Source organism: Phoca vitulina, unplaced genomic scaffold (assembly GCF_004348235.1).
Source record: "Phoca vitulina isolate PV1807 unplaced genomic scaffold, GSC_HSeal_1.0 scaffold26, whole genome shotgun sequence".
Classification (NCBI taxonomy): Eukaryota; Metazoa; Chordata; class Mammalia; order Carnivora; family Phocidae; genus Phoca; species Phoca vitulina.
Window position 1 is genome coordinate 236,310 of NW_022589729.1, and position 21,945 is coordinate 258,254.

At 38.5% G+C, this 21,945-nt stretch overlaps 1 protein-coding gene across 1 annotated transcript in view; it reads left to right on the forward strand.

The window, feature by feature from the left end:
- The window catches only part of ATF6 (activating transcription factor 6), a 206,831-nt gene that overhangs the window by 55,466 nt on the left and 129,420 nt on the right, over positions 1–21,945 (forward strand). The window contains exon 10 of the mRNA XM_032422384.1: positions 17,599–17,730. Within this exon, the coding sequence (XP_032278275.1) occupies positions 17,599–17,730 (132 nt within the window). The remainder of the gene's footprint in view (positions 1–17,598; positions 17,731–21,945) is intronic.

The window sequence follows — 21,945 nt, forward strand, 5'->3', positions numbered from 1 at the left end:
CAGTGGAGATGTGCCATCACGTATGTTCTTCAGAAACATTCTTGATTGACCCCATCCTTCGCAGCCTCTTCACTGCAAGACTGAAGATCTTCTTAGGGCTGGGAATCTGCCAGAGGAGCAGAAACTCCCCAGTTGAACCTTATTAATACCATCTGGAATGTATTTATTGAATAACTTCCACACCCATGGCCGTGTATATCTATAAACCTTAAGCAAGCATTATTGTGTTTTAATTGGTATAGAAAAAAACAGATTGTGAGTTCTAACTGAACTTTTCTCAAGTACCACAAAACTAAGTCTGGCCAGACAAGCAGACATTTTAATGAGAGATTTCCAAAGCATTTTAAATTTAGGAAACTAAACTCTTTCAGAACAGATCACATTACCATAATAAAGTTGTCAGTGTTGTTTCAGATGTTCAGTGTAGAATTGAACTTCTGTGCCATATTGGTATGGGTCCAAGTGAAAAACTATCTAACACACAAGTTTGCTGCCTATAGGTATGCCTTAAGAAACATTTCCTGAAGGCACTTGTGGTGATGAAATATAAATACATCTTACCTCTAAGGTAAGAGAGTTTTGTGCAGCAACACTGACTAGTTTGAAGAGTTTTAGGTTACTGAATAGTCATCACACAGAAAAAGAAAATAAATCAAACAGACTTAAAAGGGTTAATTTTTCTGACCTTATTGATGTTACGTGGATGGTAAAGACAGCATCTAGCTTTTTCTGGCACAAGATTCAAAGAGCTGGCCCACTCTGGGTGGTCTATAAAAATAGTAACTCTGGGCAGCAGGGAATGGCTAAACTGGACAAATGTGAATTGGTAGGAAACCCTCTTCTTACTGTTCAATATTAGGGTTGATTCTATGATTATTAGTCCTATTTTATAGTTAAAGAACTGGAAATTTAACCAAGGTCTCTTTTAAAAATTATTGAAAACTCTGCCTTCTCTACTATACGTATCATAAAGTGGTTTTTTCCTACCATTGTCCAAGAAACCTTAAGGACTTCTGTTTTTGGCAATATGGTGGGCTAGAGGTATGGAGAACCTCTTTGCAGTTCTATACACCAAAAAATGCTGGATTAAAAAACACATCAAAACTCTTTTTTTTTTCTTAAATTTTTTTTAGATTTTATTTATTTATCAGAGAGACAGAGGCAGGCAGAGGGAGAAGCAGGCCCCTTGCTAAGCGAGGAGCCCGATGTGGGACTCAATCCCAGGACTCTGGGATCATGACCTGAGCCGAAGGCAGACGCTTAACTGACCGAGCCACCCAGGCGTCCCACATCAAAACTCTTTTATGTAATGGCTGAACTGAAGACAGTAAGGACTTCTTAGAGGCCAGAAATATAAAGATAACATGAATCCATTATAAGCTAGCTTTGGAAGTGATGCTATTTCCTGATCCTTTAGCCTAGAGTCTGGTGACAAGAAAGCTCTGGGGTCCTGAACAAGGTAGGAAGTCACAACTGAGCCCCATCCCCCCTTCCCAAACCCAAATAAAGCTGGAACTTCCAAAGAATGACATTTTCAGTTGCTAAAAAGAGGGGGAAAAAGTAGGTTGTCAAACTACATAGGGAGAGTATTGATAAGTACCTGTCTTGGTATTGGCTTTGAGTAGGATGGAAATAAAGAAAAAGTCTCCCTGAGAACTCATCATCACAAGCCTTAACTCATGTAGGTTTGAGACTGAATTTATACTACTGTTGTGACTCCTCAAAAAACCCAACCAAAAATTTAGTTTAAGTGGCCCTCTGTTGGTACTGCTAGGCTCCTGGCAGAAACAAATGCAAACTCTTCTCAGAGGAAAGTGCTATAAACATCCATCCTGAAAAACTGCTGCAGATCAGTTCCAACTGAACATGAGCCAACATCACCTCCCCCAAAATCATTAATCACACTAAGAAACAAGCCACCATGAACAAGAGTTGGGAGGAAATAACAAACTACAGAATCATACTCTGAAGACTACAGATATTTGAATCAACAGATACCAAGGTGTAAAATAAATATGTGAAATAGAAGAGGGCATTAAAGAATGACAAAGGAACAAAAGACTATCAGAAATGAACCAGACATTTTGAAAAAAATCTAGAAATGTGATAATAAGTTAAAATTAGAAAAACAATGCCCAGGTTAAAACAACAAAATAGGCGTATGTGAAGAAAAAAATTGTGAATGGGAAAATAGGGCTGAAGAAATACAGAGTGTAACAGAGAGATGAGATGGAAAACAGATTTAAGAGAGGAGGTCACAGTACCATCACCGAGTAATCAAAGTAGTATTTGTCAGGAAACATTCTGATATCTTGTACCTCCTGATGAGATGCACTGAAAAGGATACAATATCACTTATGTGATATTCTAGCCAAAAATGAATAACCTAACTTTTATAATGAAAAAAATACCAGATAAATCCACACAGAGGGGACAATGTATAAAATAAATAGGCTGTGATCTTAAAAAGTGTCAAGGTATTCAGGAAGAAGGAAAATAACTTCAAAGGAAGGTTTGAGATGCAGATATGAATGGCCAACAACAACAAAAATAATAGTTGTAGATGAAGCTTTTTTTAAAAAAGTTGATGATCTAAAACATTAACAATGTCTAGTTTGTAAGGTTAGAACAAATGAAGGTGGAAGTATTTTCTGTACAATAATACCTGATAAATTGGGAAGGGTGTGATGGAAGTGAAAACATTCAAAGTTCTTATTCTTGTTTAGAAGTAGGTAAAAATATTGATTATTTTAGACTTGTTAAGTTACATTAGCATTTTAAAGTTTTGGGTTAACCCCTAACAAAATATAATTGGAGTGTATCATTTTGAAATCTAGTGGAAGAAATATCACTGAGATGGACAGAACAACCCAAAAGAGGGAAAGAGACTATGAGAATATGAAAGCACAAACTGTGATAGTAGAAATGAATCTAGAATATTATCCATAATCACAATATGTGGAAATGGACTGAACTCTGCATTTAGAAGGCAAAGATTGTCAGACTGGGGCGGTGGAGGGGTGGTGGTAGGGAGGCAGAATTCGACTTTATGCCTTTTACAGGAGAAACACCTGACAGTGTCAAGCTACAGAAAGTCAAAGTTGAAAGTCAACGGATAGAAAAAGCAAGTAGTAGCGAAAAGAAAGCTGGAGTTGTTTTATTAATATCAGACATGTATACTGTAAGGAGAAGGCATTATTAGACATAATTACTTACCTGTTGATTAAAAAGTTAGTTTACCAGGAAGATATATAATTCTAAATTAGTGTAAAGCTAATAATAGACCTTGGAAACAATCGTTAGAAGAACTACAGGGGAAGCTGGCATTCCACTGCCATGGTGGGAAATGTGAGTGTACCTCTCTTGATAGAGCACACTGACAAAATCCGCAAGGCTGGAGAAGATCTGAACGTTACCATTATGAGACCTGATCTAATGGCCATTTAGATAAACACTACATTTATCAACACATAGAGTTTTTCAACTGATCTGTGCTAGATCATAAAGGACATCTCAACAGATTTCAGACTAACATGTAGACTACATTCACTGTCAGTGTAATTAAACTAGAAATCAATAACAAAAAGATAAGAACTTCTATTCTACTAAAACTTAAAAAGCACAGTTCTAAATAACTCATAGATCAAAGAAGAAATCATAATGAAATTATTACTGAGTGATATTAAAAATACTATTTATCAGACCTTGTAGGAAGTATCATGTTACATGGAAAAAGCAAATTGCAGAGTATTTACAGTATGATTACATTTATATCAAGTTCAGACCAAAAGAACTGTACCATATGAATGTGTGTACATATGTGTGAAAGCTATAAAGGAAAGCAAGGGAACTGTTACTACAAAATTCAAAAGTCACATTGGGCAAGTTTAACTCACATGTAGGCCAGGCTAAGTATTTCTACATGGTGCTCCCAAATCATCCTGTTTACATATCATAGAACTTGTCACACTGGCCGGTTATTTGTTGGTCTGTCTGTCTTTACTGCTATAGCTCTTGTGTTGTTTTCTTTTTCTTTTTTTTTTTGAGAAGCTCTGCCGCAGTCCATTTTTTTATTATATCCTCAGCATTTAGCATTATATGTACAGTACATGGCAGACACACACACACAAAAATGCTGCACTGAATTACCAAGAAGGATTTTGTCAGGCTGACAAGGAGAGATGGGCATTCCAGGCAGAGTTAGGGAGGATGGCTTTTTACCTGCAGTTAAGAAGCAGTCAGAGATGGCTGGAGCTCACTTGACTCTTAGATCATGCTTGACATAGTGGAGCTACTTAACAAATCTTTGTTGGATGTGGTTGAGTGACTGAACAGATGAATGAGGGACTCCTGGAATGTGAATGAGCATAGACTATCTGATGGGGAGTGGAAAGCAGTAGGGCTGAGAGGGTAGGCTGTGGCCAGTCCCTATAGGGCATCATGTTCCCTGCGGAGGAGAAGACCCCAAACAGTGACCATTGCACGGTATCATTCTAGTGAGTACCTAGTAACATGGTGTGTGTTGTGAGTGTCATACTGGGAAGAGGAGGTAAGTGGAGATGGTGATTATAAGAAAGGTTTCACCCGGGAGAATGAAATTAAAGATTTGTAAGGAGAGGAGAGACAGGTTCCATGGGAGGTGTAGGACGCACGACACTAATCAAAGTATGATACAGAGATGGAGAAGAAGTTATTTACCCCTGTCTACCCTTGTTGTTGCCTTAAAAAAACAATACATAAGGCAAAAAAAAGTCTTCACTTCCTGGGCCTCTTATGACTGATTAAATTTTCCTATTTTTTTTTCTAGTTTTATGTTTTTTAAGATACCTTAATTTTCATAACCTATTCTCTTTATCTCATTACTACTACTTTCTGCCTTGTAACGTAGTTTCTTCTACTCATTTTTCATACACTTAGTCTTCTAGGGATGTTGGAATTGGATCGGACACAGTATAAGTGGTTATCAAGTTTAAATTTTATGAGGTGGAGGAAGAGAGATTTTCACTGTCGGGAGGGGGCTTAATTTTTAGAATTTCCTCCTCTTGGGTTCCTGCTTTCTTAAAGCAGTGTTCACATACTTGATGTTGGTCATACCAGAGGCATGGTTTTCATTGCTACTCTGTGCTGATGTGTTTCTGTTTTGTTGTTATTTTAAGTTTGTACCTTAAGATCATTTTGACATTAGGGAAGTTTAACTCTCCCCCATACCTTCAGGATTGATGTAAATTTCAGACTTGTACAGATATCCAGGAAATAGGGTATGGTCAAGGGAATGAGCAGTGTTCCTTTTAGACATTTGTAAAAATATTTCTTGGTGGAGGGAAGTAGAATTAATTTAAGAAAAGCGGGGGAAATAAGGGAAGAAAAAGGGAAAATAGATTAATCTTGATGGAAGAAAAGAGTTTCCCAAAGGTTCTATTGGCAACATAAAGTTTAACCAGTGATAAATTGTGTTAAAAATACTTCAGTCTTTATAAAACCGGATGGTTAAGAGCTAGTTGGAGAAACATTGGTCTGAACCCTACTTGCAGTCTGTCGTTTATTGTTCCGAGTTTGGTGGACTGTTGAGTAATGTTTTCACCGCAGAAGTTTGAGGTTTTGCAAATTTTCCTTGCCTCCTTAAAAGTTTGGATGAAAAAAAAAGGTTGGATGATTTTTTGTTACATTTTCTCATAGTGGTTCTCGAACATGGCTATGTATTAATAATCACTAGGAAATCTTCAAAAGGGAGGAGCCCTGCCCAAAACTTGTGGAATCTGGTAGGATGGGTCTAATTCAGTTGTTTTTATTTTTTATTTTTTTAAAGATTTTATTTATTTGACAGAGAGAGACACAGCGAGAGAGGGAATACAAGCAGAGGGAGAGGGAGAAGCAGGCTTCCCGCTGAGCGGGGAGCCTGATGTGGGGCTCGATCCCAGGACTCTGGGATCATGACCTGAGCCGAAGGCAGACGCTTAACGACTGAGCCACCCAGGCGCCCCTAATTCAGTTGTTTTTAAACAAAATGTTTTCCCCCGGTGATTCTGAAGTATGTCTAGAGTTGAAAACTGTGTAGTGTTTCCTTCCTTCCTTCCTTCCTTCCTCCCTCTCTCCCTCCCTCCCTCCCTTCCTCCCTTTCTCCTTTACCTTGGCCTCTGTGGAAATTGTAAGAGCACTTATCCATTGGATTAGAAGATAATGTATACATGAGAAGTTTTATTAAATCTCTAGACAGACACCTCTATACTCAAAGGTTTGTCTTATGTAATTGAGGAAATGTATGGACTTCTGTACTGAATAAGAGCCACAGCATAACCTTGTGAGGGGAACTTCTTCCTGGCACATAGGACTGCAGTTCATAGATTCCTTTGTTAGTTTCCCCCTTTCTATTTTAAAAGTCACTGTCATCATCCTCCTATTCTGAAAGTACAAAGCAGTATCTAAGGAGGTTTTGAGTATGCTAGGTCTTAAAAAAATAACAGGTGTTTGAAATTGACAGTGCTTTTTCCTTGTTTGTTCCGGGTTAGGTGCTGTCCCCTCACTAGAACGGAATCTTTATAGTCTGAGACATTAGACTTGGATGAAGAAGGGTAAATCATACTATTTAAGGGCCAGCTACTCTGTGGTTTGCTTATGAGACTGTGTTAAGGAAAAGCTGACCACAGAAAATATGGCATTGAATTTGAGTTGTCTGGAACTAGTTAGAAATAAAATCTCTTTATTCTAGCATTCTCTAAGTTTGTCAGCTTTTCATAATTTTTACAGGAAAAACTCTAGCTTCTTATCCTGAGATGAGCCTGTCCCCAAATCTGGCTCTAATTCCTGTTCAATTGCTGAGCACATTTTGCTGTATGAAATCATTATTGGCTGTAGGTTAAAAGTTACTATATAACTTAAATGTCAGAATTCAAACCACCAAGTATACTTGGTTTTGTTCAGCCAGATTTTAAAATGAAAGCTAATTCAAGTTCTTGGCTAAAAGTACTTTCCACATTTATCAAAGTGACACATAAACTGAAGAAATACAATACATCTAAATAGCAGGTGTTATTGAATCTGGGCTTGCAGAGAGGTAATAGAGCTAAGGGTAGTCCGTTCCCCAAATCGTCTCATTTATTCATGTTCTTCAAAAAAGTATCCGTGGAGAGTAATTGGTTCTCTTTTCTTCCAGCCTCTGTAGATTTCATCCTTTGTTTTAAAAAATGGCTTAGAATCTGTCAAGTGCAGAGCTGAGTTTTGAGGGCATGGAAAAATCTGTTGATGATATTCTTTAGTTTTGGACTTCGTGTGAGTTGTATATTGGGAGGTTTATAAAGAGTACCAGTGGCCTTAGCATTCATTGCTTGGCTACCTTTTGTCCCAGACTTGAGTTGTTACAGTAAGGAGAAGGGCATTTGAAATCAGAAACCTACATCCTTTGCCAGTTGCTTCTTTACCTTGAGTAAGTCATTATGTCACTTTCAAGATAAAAGGAGGTAATGTAACTTCTGCTGCTTTCTATCTTTTGAGAGGGGGTCACTGAGAAACCAGGGCAGATGAGAAAACTGTCAAAGTTGAAGTTGGGTACTTTGATGTTTTCTTCAGGCCCCAAATCTTAGTCAACATGTATGGTGTGTCTGAAGCAGCTTTGTCAACCGCCATTTCCAGTACTTAGTATATTCAGGTAGAATCCTGCTATATAAGTTGATCAAAACATAAATGATAAAGGAATACATAACTTTACTTGTAGTAAGGGAAGGTCTAGCCTAATACTAAGGTAGTGTAGGATAACTGAAACTTTTGATTTTAAGAAAATATATGTGTAATTATCATATATCATTTAAGCTTCTAGGCAGTTTGACATTAATGCCTTATTTTCTCCAGATTTGAGCTGTTTTGTCATTTCAGGAAGCATTTGAAACGTAAGTATTTTAAGGGCCATTATACAGATTGGTGTTTTTTTTGTTTTCTTTTAAAAAGATTTTATTTATTTATTTGAGAGAGAGAGACAGCGAGAGAGGGAACACAAGCAGGGGGAGTGGGAGAGGGAGAAGCAGGCTTCCCGCGGAGCAGGGAGCCCGATGTGGGGCTCGATCCCAGGACCCTGGGATCATGACCTGAGCCGAAGGCAGACGTTTAACGACTGAGCCACCCATGCGCCCCTGTACAGATTGTTTTTAACTGAGTTACAGCCAATGTAACACGCATGAACCATGAGTGTGTGGTGTACGTTTAGACTTCATGTTGTCTGTGTGTTCTGAACAAAAACTGGCATTAATATATTCTGTCCACAGTCAGTTTATCACAGTCCATGACCTCTGAGGAGCTAGAATTAGGGAATCACAGAGAGTCCATATGCCTTCTATGGCTTTCTCTCTCAGCCCTTCTCTGTAAAGCAGCATTACTTGCTTTCATTTTTCCTTCCTATATGGGTTTTGTTGTTATTGTTGTGAATTTGAAAATGCGAGATAGTTGGAAATAAGACTGTTGGAAGAAAAGAAGATGAATGAAAAAGAGAAGAGAATTAGTTCTAGAATAATCTAGGTTGGCTGTATGTTGATATCATCCGTGCTTGGTTGGTAAGGTAGTGGTTTTTATATTTGTCGTGTTAAGCTATTTTTTATCAAATATCTTGTACCAAGCAAATGAGCCTAAGCAATTTTGTAAATTAATTCTCCCAGAACTATGAGGGAAGGTGTTATTATCTCTGTTTTACAGATAAAGAGACTGAAATCACAGCTAATTATGTTGCAGAGCTAGGATTCAGAGTCTGCCTTTGGAGCCTTTGTCTTAATCACTAATAGAGCCACTCAGGCAGGGGAAAAAGAAGTTGGTATTTATAGATAGAGGAGTTAGGACTCGATCCAGTAACTTTACCCATCCCTTGAAAGCTTAGGATTGGCTGTGAAAGGAGAATATACTCATAAGTTGACTAGATTGATGTAAATATAACAGAAAAGTGATTGTACTCAAATTTGTAGGCATCTTTTTGACATTTAGAATGATCAGAGGATGCCTTTCTCAAGTGAGAAGATACCAAAGAGTTATTTACACACAAACTTTATATTAAACGTTGAGTCACTGACTTCAGCAATTAAGTATAGTGTATTAGTTATTTATTGCTGTGTAACAAATCACCCTAAAACTGAAAGGCTTAAGACAACTTTACTTTGCTAAAGCTCTACGATTTGGGCAGGGCTCAGTAGAGACAGCTCTTTGCTCCCATGGAGTGTTAATTGGGGTGGCTTGGGTTTGTGGACCACTTTCAAGATGGCTCACGCATCATGGTCAGCAAGTTGGTGCTGGCTTCAGCTGAGACTGCCAGGGCTATGGGCCAGGGTTCTCCGTTCTTCATTTAGGCCTCTCCACAAGCTGCTTGGCTTTCCTCTTAGTTTAGTGGCGGGGTTCCAAGAATGAGCATCACCTATTAGAAGAGTGCTTACTTTATAATTGTTCATTGAATGAGTGAAAGGATCTCATGCTGTTTTCTTGCTCATGTTGGCTCACTTGGCAAACTGCCACTGTAAAGTACATGTTTCTTCTCAGGGTCTGGTAATCCCTGGTTCTGAGAACTGCTATTTAGAAGGTTTTTAAAATCTTGATTTAAAGATTTATTTCTTTATTCAGTCACATTTCTGTTTCTAGTAAATTACCCCCAGTTACTACTAGCCTGCAAAAATCATCTGTGAACCATTCAATAAACAGAAAAAACTTCTTTAAGATTTGGAGAACTCCCTTGGGGAACTTTTTGTCTTTAGCCTCAGTTGCAATGAAAATTAACATAATTTCCTGTTCCTGGATCTGGAGATGGTGTAATAATGAGTTCACCACCTGCCATTCTTGAGTTGTGAGTTAGTGTCCCTAAAATGAAGATCTGGATTTTTCTCTTGACATGAGGCAGAATGGTACATACATTTCATCTGTTTGTTATTTAAAAAAAAAAAAAAGGGTGAGGGAATATCTTCTCTGAACTAGGCATTGTCCTAGAACAAAACAGAGGTCCCTGTACTCCTTAACTTATATTTTAGTGAGGACAGACTGACAGTAAACATAATAAGCAAATATAATGATAGAATTGTAGTTTCTTTGAACAAAGGGGGTAAACTATAGTAGAGTGAATGGTTTTACAAGTGTGAGGGTGGTTGTTGGAACTGTAGTTTTATAGTGATCATTGTAAAGTAGACATTTGCACCAAGTCTTACAGAGAGGGCCAACCATATAGATATGTGGGGGAAGAGCATTCCTGGCAGAGGAAACAGCCAATGCAAGGGCCCTAGGGTGGAGGCATGCCTTGCACGTTCAAGGAAAAGCAAGGAGGTCAGGGTGACTGGACTGAAGTGAGCAAGGGGGAGAGTAGTCGGTGATGAGGCCAGAGAGGTAAGATGGATGGGTTAAGTTTAGTGGGGCCTTGGTCATTTTAAGGTTCGGGGCTTTTGCACGGTAGAAATGGGGAGCTGTCTGAAGGTCTGAACAGAGAAGTGACATCATAATCTGACCCAGATTTTAAAACAGTCACTCCAGTTGCTGTGTTTAGAAAGGGCAGAACCTGGCGAGCTGTGCCACCAGTTGCTTGGTGTCATCCTTGGGACACGTAGCACTTTTTGATTCATAAAAGTGTGTTCACATCTGTCGTTTCACTTGAATCTTTGGAAAACTGTGAAATATTTGTCATTTTTGCTCTTGTACACGTGAGGAGTTGGAGGCTCAAGAGAAAGTCTCCTCAAGTGGGGAGTCTCAGAGCCACACCTTGCACCCTGATCTCTTGACTCCAAATTTTGTGCTCTTCCCGCCATCCTGCATTAAAGCTGGAAGAACTCCATGCTCTTTTCAGCTTCAAGTGATTTCAGGTTTTCATGGGTGGTTCTCCGATCAACAGCAGCAGCATGTGGGTTTCTTTGGGAGGTGAAAACCAGTAGGATTCTTACCTGCTGAGATGGCTTGAATTTAAAATTGATCTGCTTGTACGTACTGTAAGAAAGCAGGTTTGCAAAGGGTAGAATGGATTTGGAAATGTGCTGTTTTTTGTTCAGCCACTTGGTATGAAAATTGGTTATTTGAGATCATTTCTTAACAATTAAGTGGCTTCACAGATAATCTGAAACAGTTGTTGGCTTTTAGAATTTTTGTAAATGAAAAAGTAAAGTAACAATTCTTATAATACTTTTTCCAGACTTTTGGGGAAATCGAAATTATTTGTGTTTTTATCAATCTGTGCTTTCAGGCCTGTTGGCCCATGACATGAGCAAGGTTTACTGGTATAATGATTATTTTGTGGCTTAAAACTCTTGTCACTCTTGTGGAATAACATGTTTCTGATCACAGAGATGTGGGGACTTTCATTTTCTTAATATTTATTAGTTTATTTAAAAATACAGAATAGAACCTAATTTAAGCTAATCATGAAAAGAGTTTGATTAGACTGTTTTATTAATGTTGTGAACTATAAACAGTCATTGCCCTTACTACACTCACCCTTCCCGTGACTCTGAGCCATCTCTTTGTATTATTAGAAATCTCATTCTTCCAAAATTAACAAAAAGGGTCATGCCAAGAATCTAAAAGTTCACATCCACGATTTTCTCCTCCTCTTTCGTACATTTGGCTACTGTCAGATTCCTTGTTAATATTTGTGGTGTCACACTTGTACCTAAGACAGTCTTGAATTCTGGCAGTGAAATAAAGCTCTTCCATGTCTTTCAAATATTAATAAAAACAAGGGAAATATAATTCTGCAGTTACTCAAATGGTTAAAATTAGTTTCTGTAGGTCATTTCATAGGGTTTAAGCATTTATAGTTTGTGGTTTTTTTTTTTTTTTTTGAGCTGAATTGGACAGTCGGTTTGTCTGTAATTTAGCTTAAGAGAAATTTCATTTTAAGACTTTTAAAAAAATCTACAAGGAATGGAGGCCAAATGACAACAAGAACCAAAAACAAATAAGTGAAAAACTTTAACAGATTCTTTTCAAAATTTCTTTTTCTTTTTTTTTTAAAGATTTTTTATTTATTACTTATTTGATAGAGACAGCGAGAGAGGGAACATAAGCAGGGGTAGTGGGAGAGGGAGAAGCAGGCTTCCCACGGAGCAGGGAGCCTGATGTGGGGCTTGATCCCAGGACCCTGGGATCATGACCTGAGCCGAAGGCAGACATTTAATGACTGAGCCACCCAGCCGCCCCTCTTTTCAAAATTTCTTTTTTTTTTTTTTTTTTTTTTTTAAAGATTTTATTTATTTATTTGAGAGAGAGAATGAGAGAAAGAGAGAGAGCATGAGAGGGGGAGGGTCAGAGGGAGAAGCAGACTCCCTGCCGAGCAGGGAGCCCGATGCGGGACTCGATCCTGGGACTCCAGGATCATGACCTGAGCCGAAGGCAGTCGCTTAACCAACTGAGCCACCCAGGCGCCCCTCTTTTCAAAATTTCTTAATATATTTTTCAAAATACATTCTGGGCCAATGAGTAGATAATAAAGTTGAGGCTAACAAAGGGTAGAAGTTACTGGAGTAGCTCAGGTTAAAGGTAAATTGCCATTACCCTGTGATAGTCATTACCTGTGTGGGCAGCAGTGAAAAATAGTGATCACTTAGGAGCCAAACCAGTCAACATCAAAACTGATTTCTGGCAAGTGCAGCTGCCGAGTGACTGTAGTGCATCTCAGTTACAGATGGAATAAACTAAACTGATGGTTGAACTCAGGGTATTTGCTTGGAACAGCCATAAGTCGTGAACTGTCTTCATAGTCGTATTAACATCATCCAAAGAACAATGGTTGGTAGAAAGGCTCTTTTAAAACTTCCAAGTATTAATAATGCTGAACAGATTTACTTTATAAATCATGCATAAACCATACAGATGTCCACTTTTGATTATACCCTTCCACATACTTCCTGTCTGACCACCCCGCCCCCCCCCCACCGCCTTCTCCCCAGGTTGTCCACTTCTGTTGGATTCATTGTGAAAAATGTGTAATTTTTAGGGAATGAGATAGGAAAGATGTGTAAGACAAGATTATTTAAAATGGTAGTTCTCAAACATTTGAGTGTGTCACAGTCACCTAGATGGCTAGTTAAAACACAGAGTTGTTGGGCATCATTCCTAGAGTTCCTGGGTGAGTACGAATGGGGTGGGGCCTGAGAATTTGCGTTTCTAACCAGCTGTCAGGTGATGCTAATGCTGCTGGTCCAAGTACCACACTTTGAGAATCACCGTGAGAGGAAGGTGCTTTCTGATCAAGAGTGTTAATTGCTAGTTGACGGTAGGATTCAAGGAAACACGAGTGAAGTTACTTCCTGAAGCCATAGCAGCACTTTGGCTTGGCAGTTATCAAGGGAGCCTCCTTTTAAAAGCTTATTTATAACCCTTAGCCAGGACATAGGAAAGCAGGGGAGCTGTTCTAGTAATCTGTTGTTTTTCCAGTAGTTGAGGCAACTAGGAGATCATTGTAATACCAATTTTTAAAAGAAGGAATGTAGATTCCCCCATTTGACCAGGGAATTTAACAATCAGGGAAGATTCTGATACAGAAAGGGATATGATAGGGGCACCTGGCTCGCTCAGTCAGTAGAGCATGTGACTCTTGATCTTGGGGTTGTAAGTTTGAGCCCCATGTTGGGTGTAGAGATTATTTATAAAATGAAATCTTTAAAAATAAATAAATAAGAAAGGGATACGATACTGAGAGCCAAAATTAAAACAGGAAAAAAACATGCTTGTTTTGTTTTTTGTTACTTGAATAAATTTCTAGACTTCGTGATACTGTGGCAGGCAAGGCCATCCATAATCCAGCCTTGCATTATTGTTCTGGTCCCCTTTCTCCTCTCTCTCTGAAATGATCCCCTTCTTGCTATGTCCACACACCCACACACCCTCTCCTGCTTTACTTGCAATTCTCTGAGCAAAACATGCTCTCTTATACCTATGTGCTTTTTTTCATACACTATTCCATCTGTATGGAATGCCTTCCCTCACTCCCTTTTCCTTTTCCACCTGTTTATTTACTGCTTTTCATTTAAGATAACTTTGTGATCCTCTTAGTAGAGATCAGGTGCTTTAGCTCTATGGTTCCATAGCATTCATCATTAACCTTTATTATGACATTAATCACTCTATTATCTTTTATCTGTATCAACATCTCCCCCACACATACACTGTAATTTGATTTTTGCCTTTTTTTAAATCTTTTTTTAACATGCTTTTAATTAATTAATTAATTTATTTATTTAATTTTTTTTTTTTTTTTTTTTAGAGGGAGAGGGAGTGAGAGAATCCCAAGCAGGCTCCACACCCAGCAATTTGGGGCTTGATCCCACAGCCCTGAGATCATGACCTGAGCCAAAATCAAGAGTCAGACGCTCAGTAGACTGAGCCACCCAGGCGCTCCTACCTTTTTTTAATCTTTGAGTCTTTAGCATTATATATGGTTCCTGGAACATAATAGGTATTTAATGCATGTTGAATAATCAGTCATTCTGAAAAATGTTGTCAACATAATGCAGTAATGGAGTTCCAGTCTTAGATCCAAATCTCTGCTTCTTTAACTACTTAGAGCATGACCTTGGGCAAGTTGTTTAAACTCTTTGAGCCTCAACTTGTACTAAGTATTCATTCCCTAATACATAGTAGGTGCTCAAATGGCAGCTAATGTTTTACTATATTTGCATCTTAGAAGACTGTTTAACAGTCTTGCAATATCTATGTGGTCAAGATGGGAAATTTTGGACTATGAGATATAATTAATTCAGAAGTGGTGAAACTTATATTTTTCTAAGGCTTTCTCTAGGGGCATGCTCCATGGCTCGATTTCTTTGTCCTGAGCTTTTCAATATTTTAACAGCAGCGCAGCTGAGGATATTGATGGCATGGTGATCCTTGCTTAGAAGGAGAATTTCTTTTGCTAGTTAGGATCCTAGAAGTTCTTGACTGATTGGTAGACGAAGTGATATTTTTGAAGGAATTGATGTAAATTATTCAGCTGGGATCAAAACGTTCAATTATATACATTCAAATTGGAAGTGGGAGAGGAATGGAAAAGAAGGTAATGGTTCAAAATCAGTGTGTGAGGGGAGTTGGGATTTTGATTAAACCAGGCCCAATATAAATAATGTGTGATGTAACTGCCAGCAAAGCCTGTGTGATATTAGACTGCATCAGAGGGAGAGTAGTATCTAGAATATGGGAAGGAATTAATCTATTCCATCCTGGCTCATCATACCACCTGAGAAGTACTGTAGCCCGTTCTGGACACCACTTCTGAGAGGCATATTGATAGGAGGGGGGCCAGACAGACTGAAGACTGTGACTGAGACTGAAGACTGAGACTGCTTCAAAGAAGAACGTGTGGAAAATACCATAGCTTTGAGAAAGAAAGCCTGCGGGGTGGGGGTGGGAGGTGTATTAGATGTCTTTGGACATTGGAACGAGGCTTGCTTAGGCTGCTTCTGAACAGCCACAAAGCCCAGAACTAGAACCAAAGGGCTGAAGTTATAAAGAAGCACATTTCTAGTTAAAACAAGGGGAAACACTGTTCATAGTCAGGGTGGTAGAGCCCCTCTTAGTCATTGGAGGGGTTGAGGGAGTACTTGTACCAATGGGGATGTTATTACATGGGGGTGTCATTACATGGGGGTGTCACTAATATAGTGTGGTGTTGAATTAACAGAGATTCTGTAAACCAAGGAGAAAGTTCTTAACTTTGTTTTGTTTACACTATACATTCCTAAGTAGAATGTTTGGCACCATACCTGAAAGATTTAGAAGTAAAATCTTTTTCAGAGAAGTAAGTTGCAAAAAGAAAAAAATTCTGCAGCTATCATCACACTCTCCATTTGTCTTCCCTACAAAGTTATTATCTACTGCTTCTCCCCTATTTTCTTAAATACGCACCAAGCTAAGTTTTCCTAAGTTTGGCTAGAGACTCCACTAGGCCTTTTCCCTTATTTGCAGCAGGGTTCATGTTGTTTGTGATCACTCAAGCAAACATTGTGTCTGAAATACAGAATGGTAACAGAATGTATCCTCAGTTGTAGCAAAATGAAATGTCCCACAAGGCTGGTAATTTGGTGGTACACCTTTGAAGCGTTTACAGGATGTCTTAAGTGCTAGAGCATACCGTATATGGACCACCAGATAGCAATGATTCTTGGGGGGGAAAGAACTGAGGAGAATGGGAAATAAATTAAGAGATCAGAAGATGATTCTAGAGAGATGTACCTGCTTCCTATTTTCCCTAACACTGCTTTCCCCAGATGTGGAGACAAACTGCCCTACTCTGAGGAACTCCTTCCTGTTAGAACCATAGGGCTCTTAATTGTGACCTGCTTTCATTAGCCTTTCTTTCCTCTACCTCTTCATCCCTCTCAGTGGAATTTGGTATCCTTTTGTGTTTCCCTAAGGCGATTCCCTTTGGGTTTAATTTCAAGATTAGAACTAGTGTAAATTGTGTGCGTGGCATTGTAAAATAAAGCATACACACACAAAATATCTTATTGGGGAGCCAAATCTCTAAGCCCCTGATTAGTGAGTTAAAAGTGTCAAATAACTATTGCAGTATTTGCTTTATATGTGTGTATATATATATTTGTTTGCCGCAAATACTTAGGCCCACCATGAGGACACACATTGATAAATGAAGGTATGGGGGAAGATGGGGAGAAAGAAGGAAATAGAAAACTTTTACATGTAAATAAAAAGAAGTATTTTTTAAAATAATTTTTTGTGGGGCTCCTGGGTGGCTCAGTCAGTTAAGCATCCGACTTGATTTTGGCTCAGGTCATGATTTCAGGGTCATGAGATGGGAGCCCCACATTGGGCTCCATGCTCAGTGGGGAGTCTGCTTAAGATTTTCTCTCTCCCTCTGCCCCTCCCCCTGCTTGCATGCACGTGTATGTGCACACGCTCTCTCAAATAAATAGATAAATCTTTGAAAAAAAATAATTTTTTGTTACCTGTATTTGATCGCCTGCCTTCTGGGATTGTGAAAGGTTAATGCATTTGGGTATCCATAAGGAGAAAGGTTCAATTTCATTTGAAGTGTTCCCTCATTGAAAACATCAGTTTGTACCATCCAAGAGGACTTCTTATTTCAGTTATTATCTGAATTAAAAATTTGTTTATATGTATGTTGTATTTATTTCTACTTTATATACATACATAACAATAATTGTAGAGTTTTTAAAGCATATAGAATACTGATGTTATTTTAGCAGGTTTTTTTTTTAAGATTTTATTTATTTATTTGAGAGAGAGCACGAACAGGGGCGAGGGTCGGGGGAGAGGGAGAAGCAGACTCCTCGCTGAGCAGGGAGCCAGATGTGGGGCTTGATTCCAGGACCCTGAGATCATGACCTGAGCCAAAGGCAGATGCTAAACCGACTGAGCCACCCAGGGGTCCCTGTTTAAGCAGTTTAAAAATGAGGTACTTTTAGACTTAATGAAAATTAATCTCAAAATTGTTTTTCATATGTACAGGATGCCAGGTGAGGGATTTGACTGCAGCCATTGTGCTGTTCTGTTTTCTGTCCCTAGCGTTCATGCTGTGTGCATGAACCTATGAAGGAATTTGGGGTTTGCTTTAGAGCTAATGTAGTATGCATATGTGTGACATATTTTTATTTCAGTTATTGTTTCACTTTTTAAAATTTTCAGCATGTTGGAACAGGATTCCAAGAGAAAGAATCCTAGTATGAACCCTGCAAATCAAAGGAGGCATCTTCTAGAATTTTCTGCTAAAGAGGTGGAAGATACGTCAGATGGTATCATCCAGAAAAACAGCTACAGGTTAGAAGATTGCATGTCTCTGTCTGTTAAAATGATTTAATGAAACTGCCGTGGGGAATTATATAGTATAACTTTACATCTAACTTGTTAATGCACAGTTTTAATTTGTAGAACAAACAAGTTATTGAGGCCCTTAGTAAATTTTACTGTTAAGATCAGTTCTAAGAATAAATTTCCTTTTGAAACCTTTCCCAATTTTGGAATTCTTACAGAGATGTGACCTTACAATCTCAGTTTGTATGTACTGAGATACATATGGAGGCACATACAATATACACACGTTACATTATACATAATGTCTTTAATGTAGGTTTTTATCTGTCATATGGTTACATGTATATAGTGTATGTAATAGTATCATCTTGGGATGAATATGATCTGGTGGAGTGATATGGGTGAACCTCTGTGCAGTCATTTGATCAGACCGTTTATACTTACTTATTGTGATCTTTGTTGGATCTCCCTCCCTTGTTACGGTTTATCATTCTCCTGGTAAATTACTATATAGCTTGCCAATAGTAAAAGACTTAAAATTTTTTGAAAAGACAAGGTCTGTATTATGTAAACCAGAAGAAGGCTGTAGTGGACATTTTCAGAGCTGTATACTTTTTGATAAACATTTCCCAGTGTTATTTGGAATTTTTATTAGAACCAAGTGGAGTGAGGTCCTTGACTCACAAAGCAAAGGGAGGTCACAGTGTGGCAACAATGTATTGCCCAATATAACCCTTGAGAATCATTAAAGATTTGTTTACTTGTAACTGTAAAGTTCTACAGGCCAAGGGCCATAGGGGAATCTTTTTTTTTTTTTTTTTTTACTGTGACAGCCATATCACTGAATGAAATTATCACCATAGTCCTGTAGGCTTGTCTCCATTTAGCCTTCCTGGAAAAAATATGCTAGTATTCATTATTTTAGGAATCTACAGTGGGTAAAGTACTATGTTAAGTGTGGCGGAGGATCCAGAGAATTATGTGGCAGTAAGTGTAATGCATACAATGTGATGCATGCCATAATATTGGAAACTGTAATAATATATATAACATTTCTTGCTTTTTTTTTTTTACATGCCAAAACTAGCCATACTTCTGAATACTGATCTTAGTGCTCACTTAATGGTGTCTTTGAATATTGCTAGAGTTAAATAGTATCTTTCATTTTACTACATCATTTGTCCAAGTTTGCCCTACATGTTCTGCATGTAATTTTGAGTTCTGTTGTCCACATGGGATCCATCAAAACTTACTAAATTTGAGAGTCTTTGGATTTATGAGAGTTGAGAATGTGCCTTTTGGGTACGTATTTGCTGGTTGTTAAAAAGTAGAACTAATTATTGAACTTGAAACAAGTAGAACTTGAAATTATAGTTCAGGTAACCTTTACAAGAATATTACTTATTTTGTACTAACCTCAGTAAATAGACGCTTTCACCTATTTGTGGTAGAGTAAGGTAACATGGAAAGCATAGTGCTCTGATCATCCTAGTTCAACCTAGATATTTGAATGACCTTCAGGCTGTAATTTATCAGCTTTCAAAGTAGTGTATGAAATGCAAACCATTCGCCGTTCCTCACACCAGAGTCACCATTGCCTGTGCTGTGTTACTGGTATTGGTAAAACATGGAAAAGATTATGGATTCTTGCCTGCATGCAAATCTCTTGAAATATCTAAAATTATTATTGAGCAGCTTGAGAGATGCAAGTAGGTATCAGTCCATCAACTTGATAATCTTGCTTTTATCATTATAAATACTGAATAAAAGATACCAAGTGTTTGTGCAACATTTGAAAACAGCAAATACAAATGTGTTTTGAACTGCATTTTAGTTGGTTTATTTATACACAGCCATGACACTTTGTTTATTTTTTAATGCAGCTCACTTTTTATTATGTTTCAATTTTTAGGAGAATTATGAGAACTGGTTCAAATAAAAAAGGAGTAGATTGTAATCCCATAATTTATAACATTGCATTCTCTTAGCATTTAGTAATTAAATGCATATATGTTTTCAGTTTTAGAAATGTATAGTTTATAATAAGATGACCATATAATTTGTCAACCAAACTGGGATACTTTTAAGAATGGAAGGTAGTGCTAAGTAATAATTACATCAGGACATCAGGCATAAATCCAGGACTGTCTTGGATAAAAGAGAAGGAATGGTTGCCCTTCGTAGAAGGCATCAGCCAGAACCTGTCTTTATTCCAGGGATTCTCATTAATTCTACCTCCCTAGCACTGCCCTTTACTTTAGTGATTTATTTGCTCAAGCGGTGGCTATTGATATGAAATAGTTTGCAAGCAGCTTAGGACTCCGACCGTCTCAGGATTAGTGTGGATCTGATTGTCTCCAGATTGCATGTTGGCTTAGATTCTCCCTTTTCTTTTCCCTTAAGCTCCACCCAGTTCCTTTCCTGGTATTTCTCCTATCAGATTTTTTTTTCTTTTCCGAAGAATATTTTTGGCTGATAGAACAAAGCCAGTTAGCACAGATATGCAGAAGTCATTATACTAGAGTTTATCATGTGGAAATAAAATTATAGATCAAAAATATATCTTCAGAAGTAATTTTAGATTTCTCTGATGGATAATAGCATTTATATTTTTGTAAGTATGAAGGCCTGATTTTTTAAACTAAGGCACATGTGACAGGTCTTTGGTTTTTGTTGTTGTTGTTGTTGTTTTTTTTAAGTGTAGCAAACAGCCTCCTCTTGTAGGCATTTAGAATTTACCCATACAAGGGAGAGGTTTTTTTTCTTTTCTCTCAACACTTAATTTTAGGGTGATTTCTGTGCAGTTACTACCTGTGCACCACCATCTCTGTGTTATTCCAAACAGTTTAACTCTCAGAGGCAGAGGAGGAGACATGGAGAATGTTCTGGTGCAACTTGCAGGGAAGAATGATGCGTATATCCTGAGCTGTTGCTTTTTTCCCCATGGTGTGTGGCATACAGAGAAGTCTTTAACTTTTCTCTTAAAGTTAGTTTTTCAGTCTGCCAAAATTATTTTTGTCAAGGAGGCCAGTTATTTCAGTGTTGACAAATTCAGTGGAAACTTCTGTCTTTATCTTGATCTTTCCTCAGCATCTGGCTGTGTGGATCCTTCCTTCCTTGAAACATTCTCCATTGTGTTGCTACATTTTTCAGTTTCCTTCTTTTTCACGGGCCTCTGTTTCAGTCATCTTTCTGGGCTCCTCCTTTATCCAAATCTCATCGTCTGGAACTGTGGACTTTTTAGTTTTCTTTCTGCTTATGTGACTCATCCGTAATTTAGCACACAATCCCTATCTCTGTATCCTGACAACTCCCAAATTTATGTTTCCCATCCAGACTTCTCTTCTGAGTCTCCAGGCTGCTCTACCCCAGTAGTTTTCTTGACGTTTCTTTTTTTTTTTTTTTTTAACATTTCAAACTTAACACATGCATGGCGGAACTCTAGGTGCCTTTTTGTGTTCATCCTCCAGCCTCTTCTCCACAACAGTCTTCCTCGTCCTGTTGCTTAGCCAGAAACCCTGATTCCTCCCTTTCAACAAGTACCATTGATATTCTTCCCAAAAAGTATCTTGCACTGGTTCATGCTCTCCATCTTCGCTGCCAGCACCTTAGTCCTGCTGTCTTCAGCTCTTGCCTGGATTATAGCTCTCTCCTGACTGGTCTCCCAGCTTCCCCTGTGGCCTCCACTGGATCTATTTTTGGTACAATGGCAGGGTGCAGGCATACACTGAAATATATCACTTCTCTCCTTAAGTAATGCCTTATCATAATCTGGTCTCTCCTTTTTTTTTTTAAGATTTCTTCATTTGAGAGAGAGAGACAGAGAAGACGAGCAGGCAGAAGGGCAGAGGGAAAGGGAGAGGGGAAGCAGACTCCCCATTGAGCAGGGAGCTGACATGGGGCTCCATCCCAGGACCCTGAGGTCATGACCTGAGCTGAAGTCAGACGCTTAACCAGCTGAACCACCCAGGCACCCCCTGGTTTCTGTTTCTAACCTTGTCTTGTGCTTCCTTCACTTGCTCACAACTCTTCAGCTGGTGAGTGGTCTTCTTTAAGTTCCTGAAGACGGCCGTCTCCCCACCTGCATCTGTCCAGAACACTCTTTCCCAAGTTTCTGTAGTACTGGCTTCTTCTCATCCTTTAGGCCTCGACTTAAATACCATCTCCTCAGACCATTTTATCTAGAGACTGCCATTGGTTTTCTATTTCTAGTTAGATTCT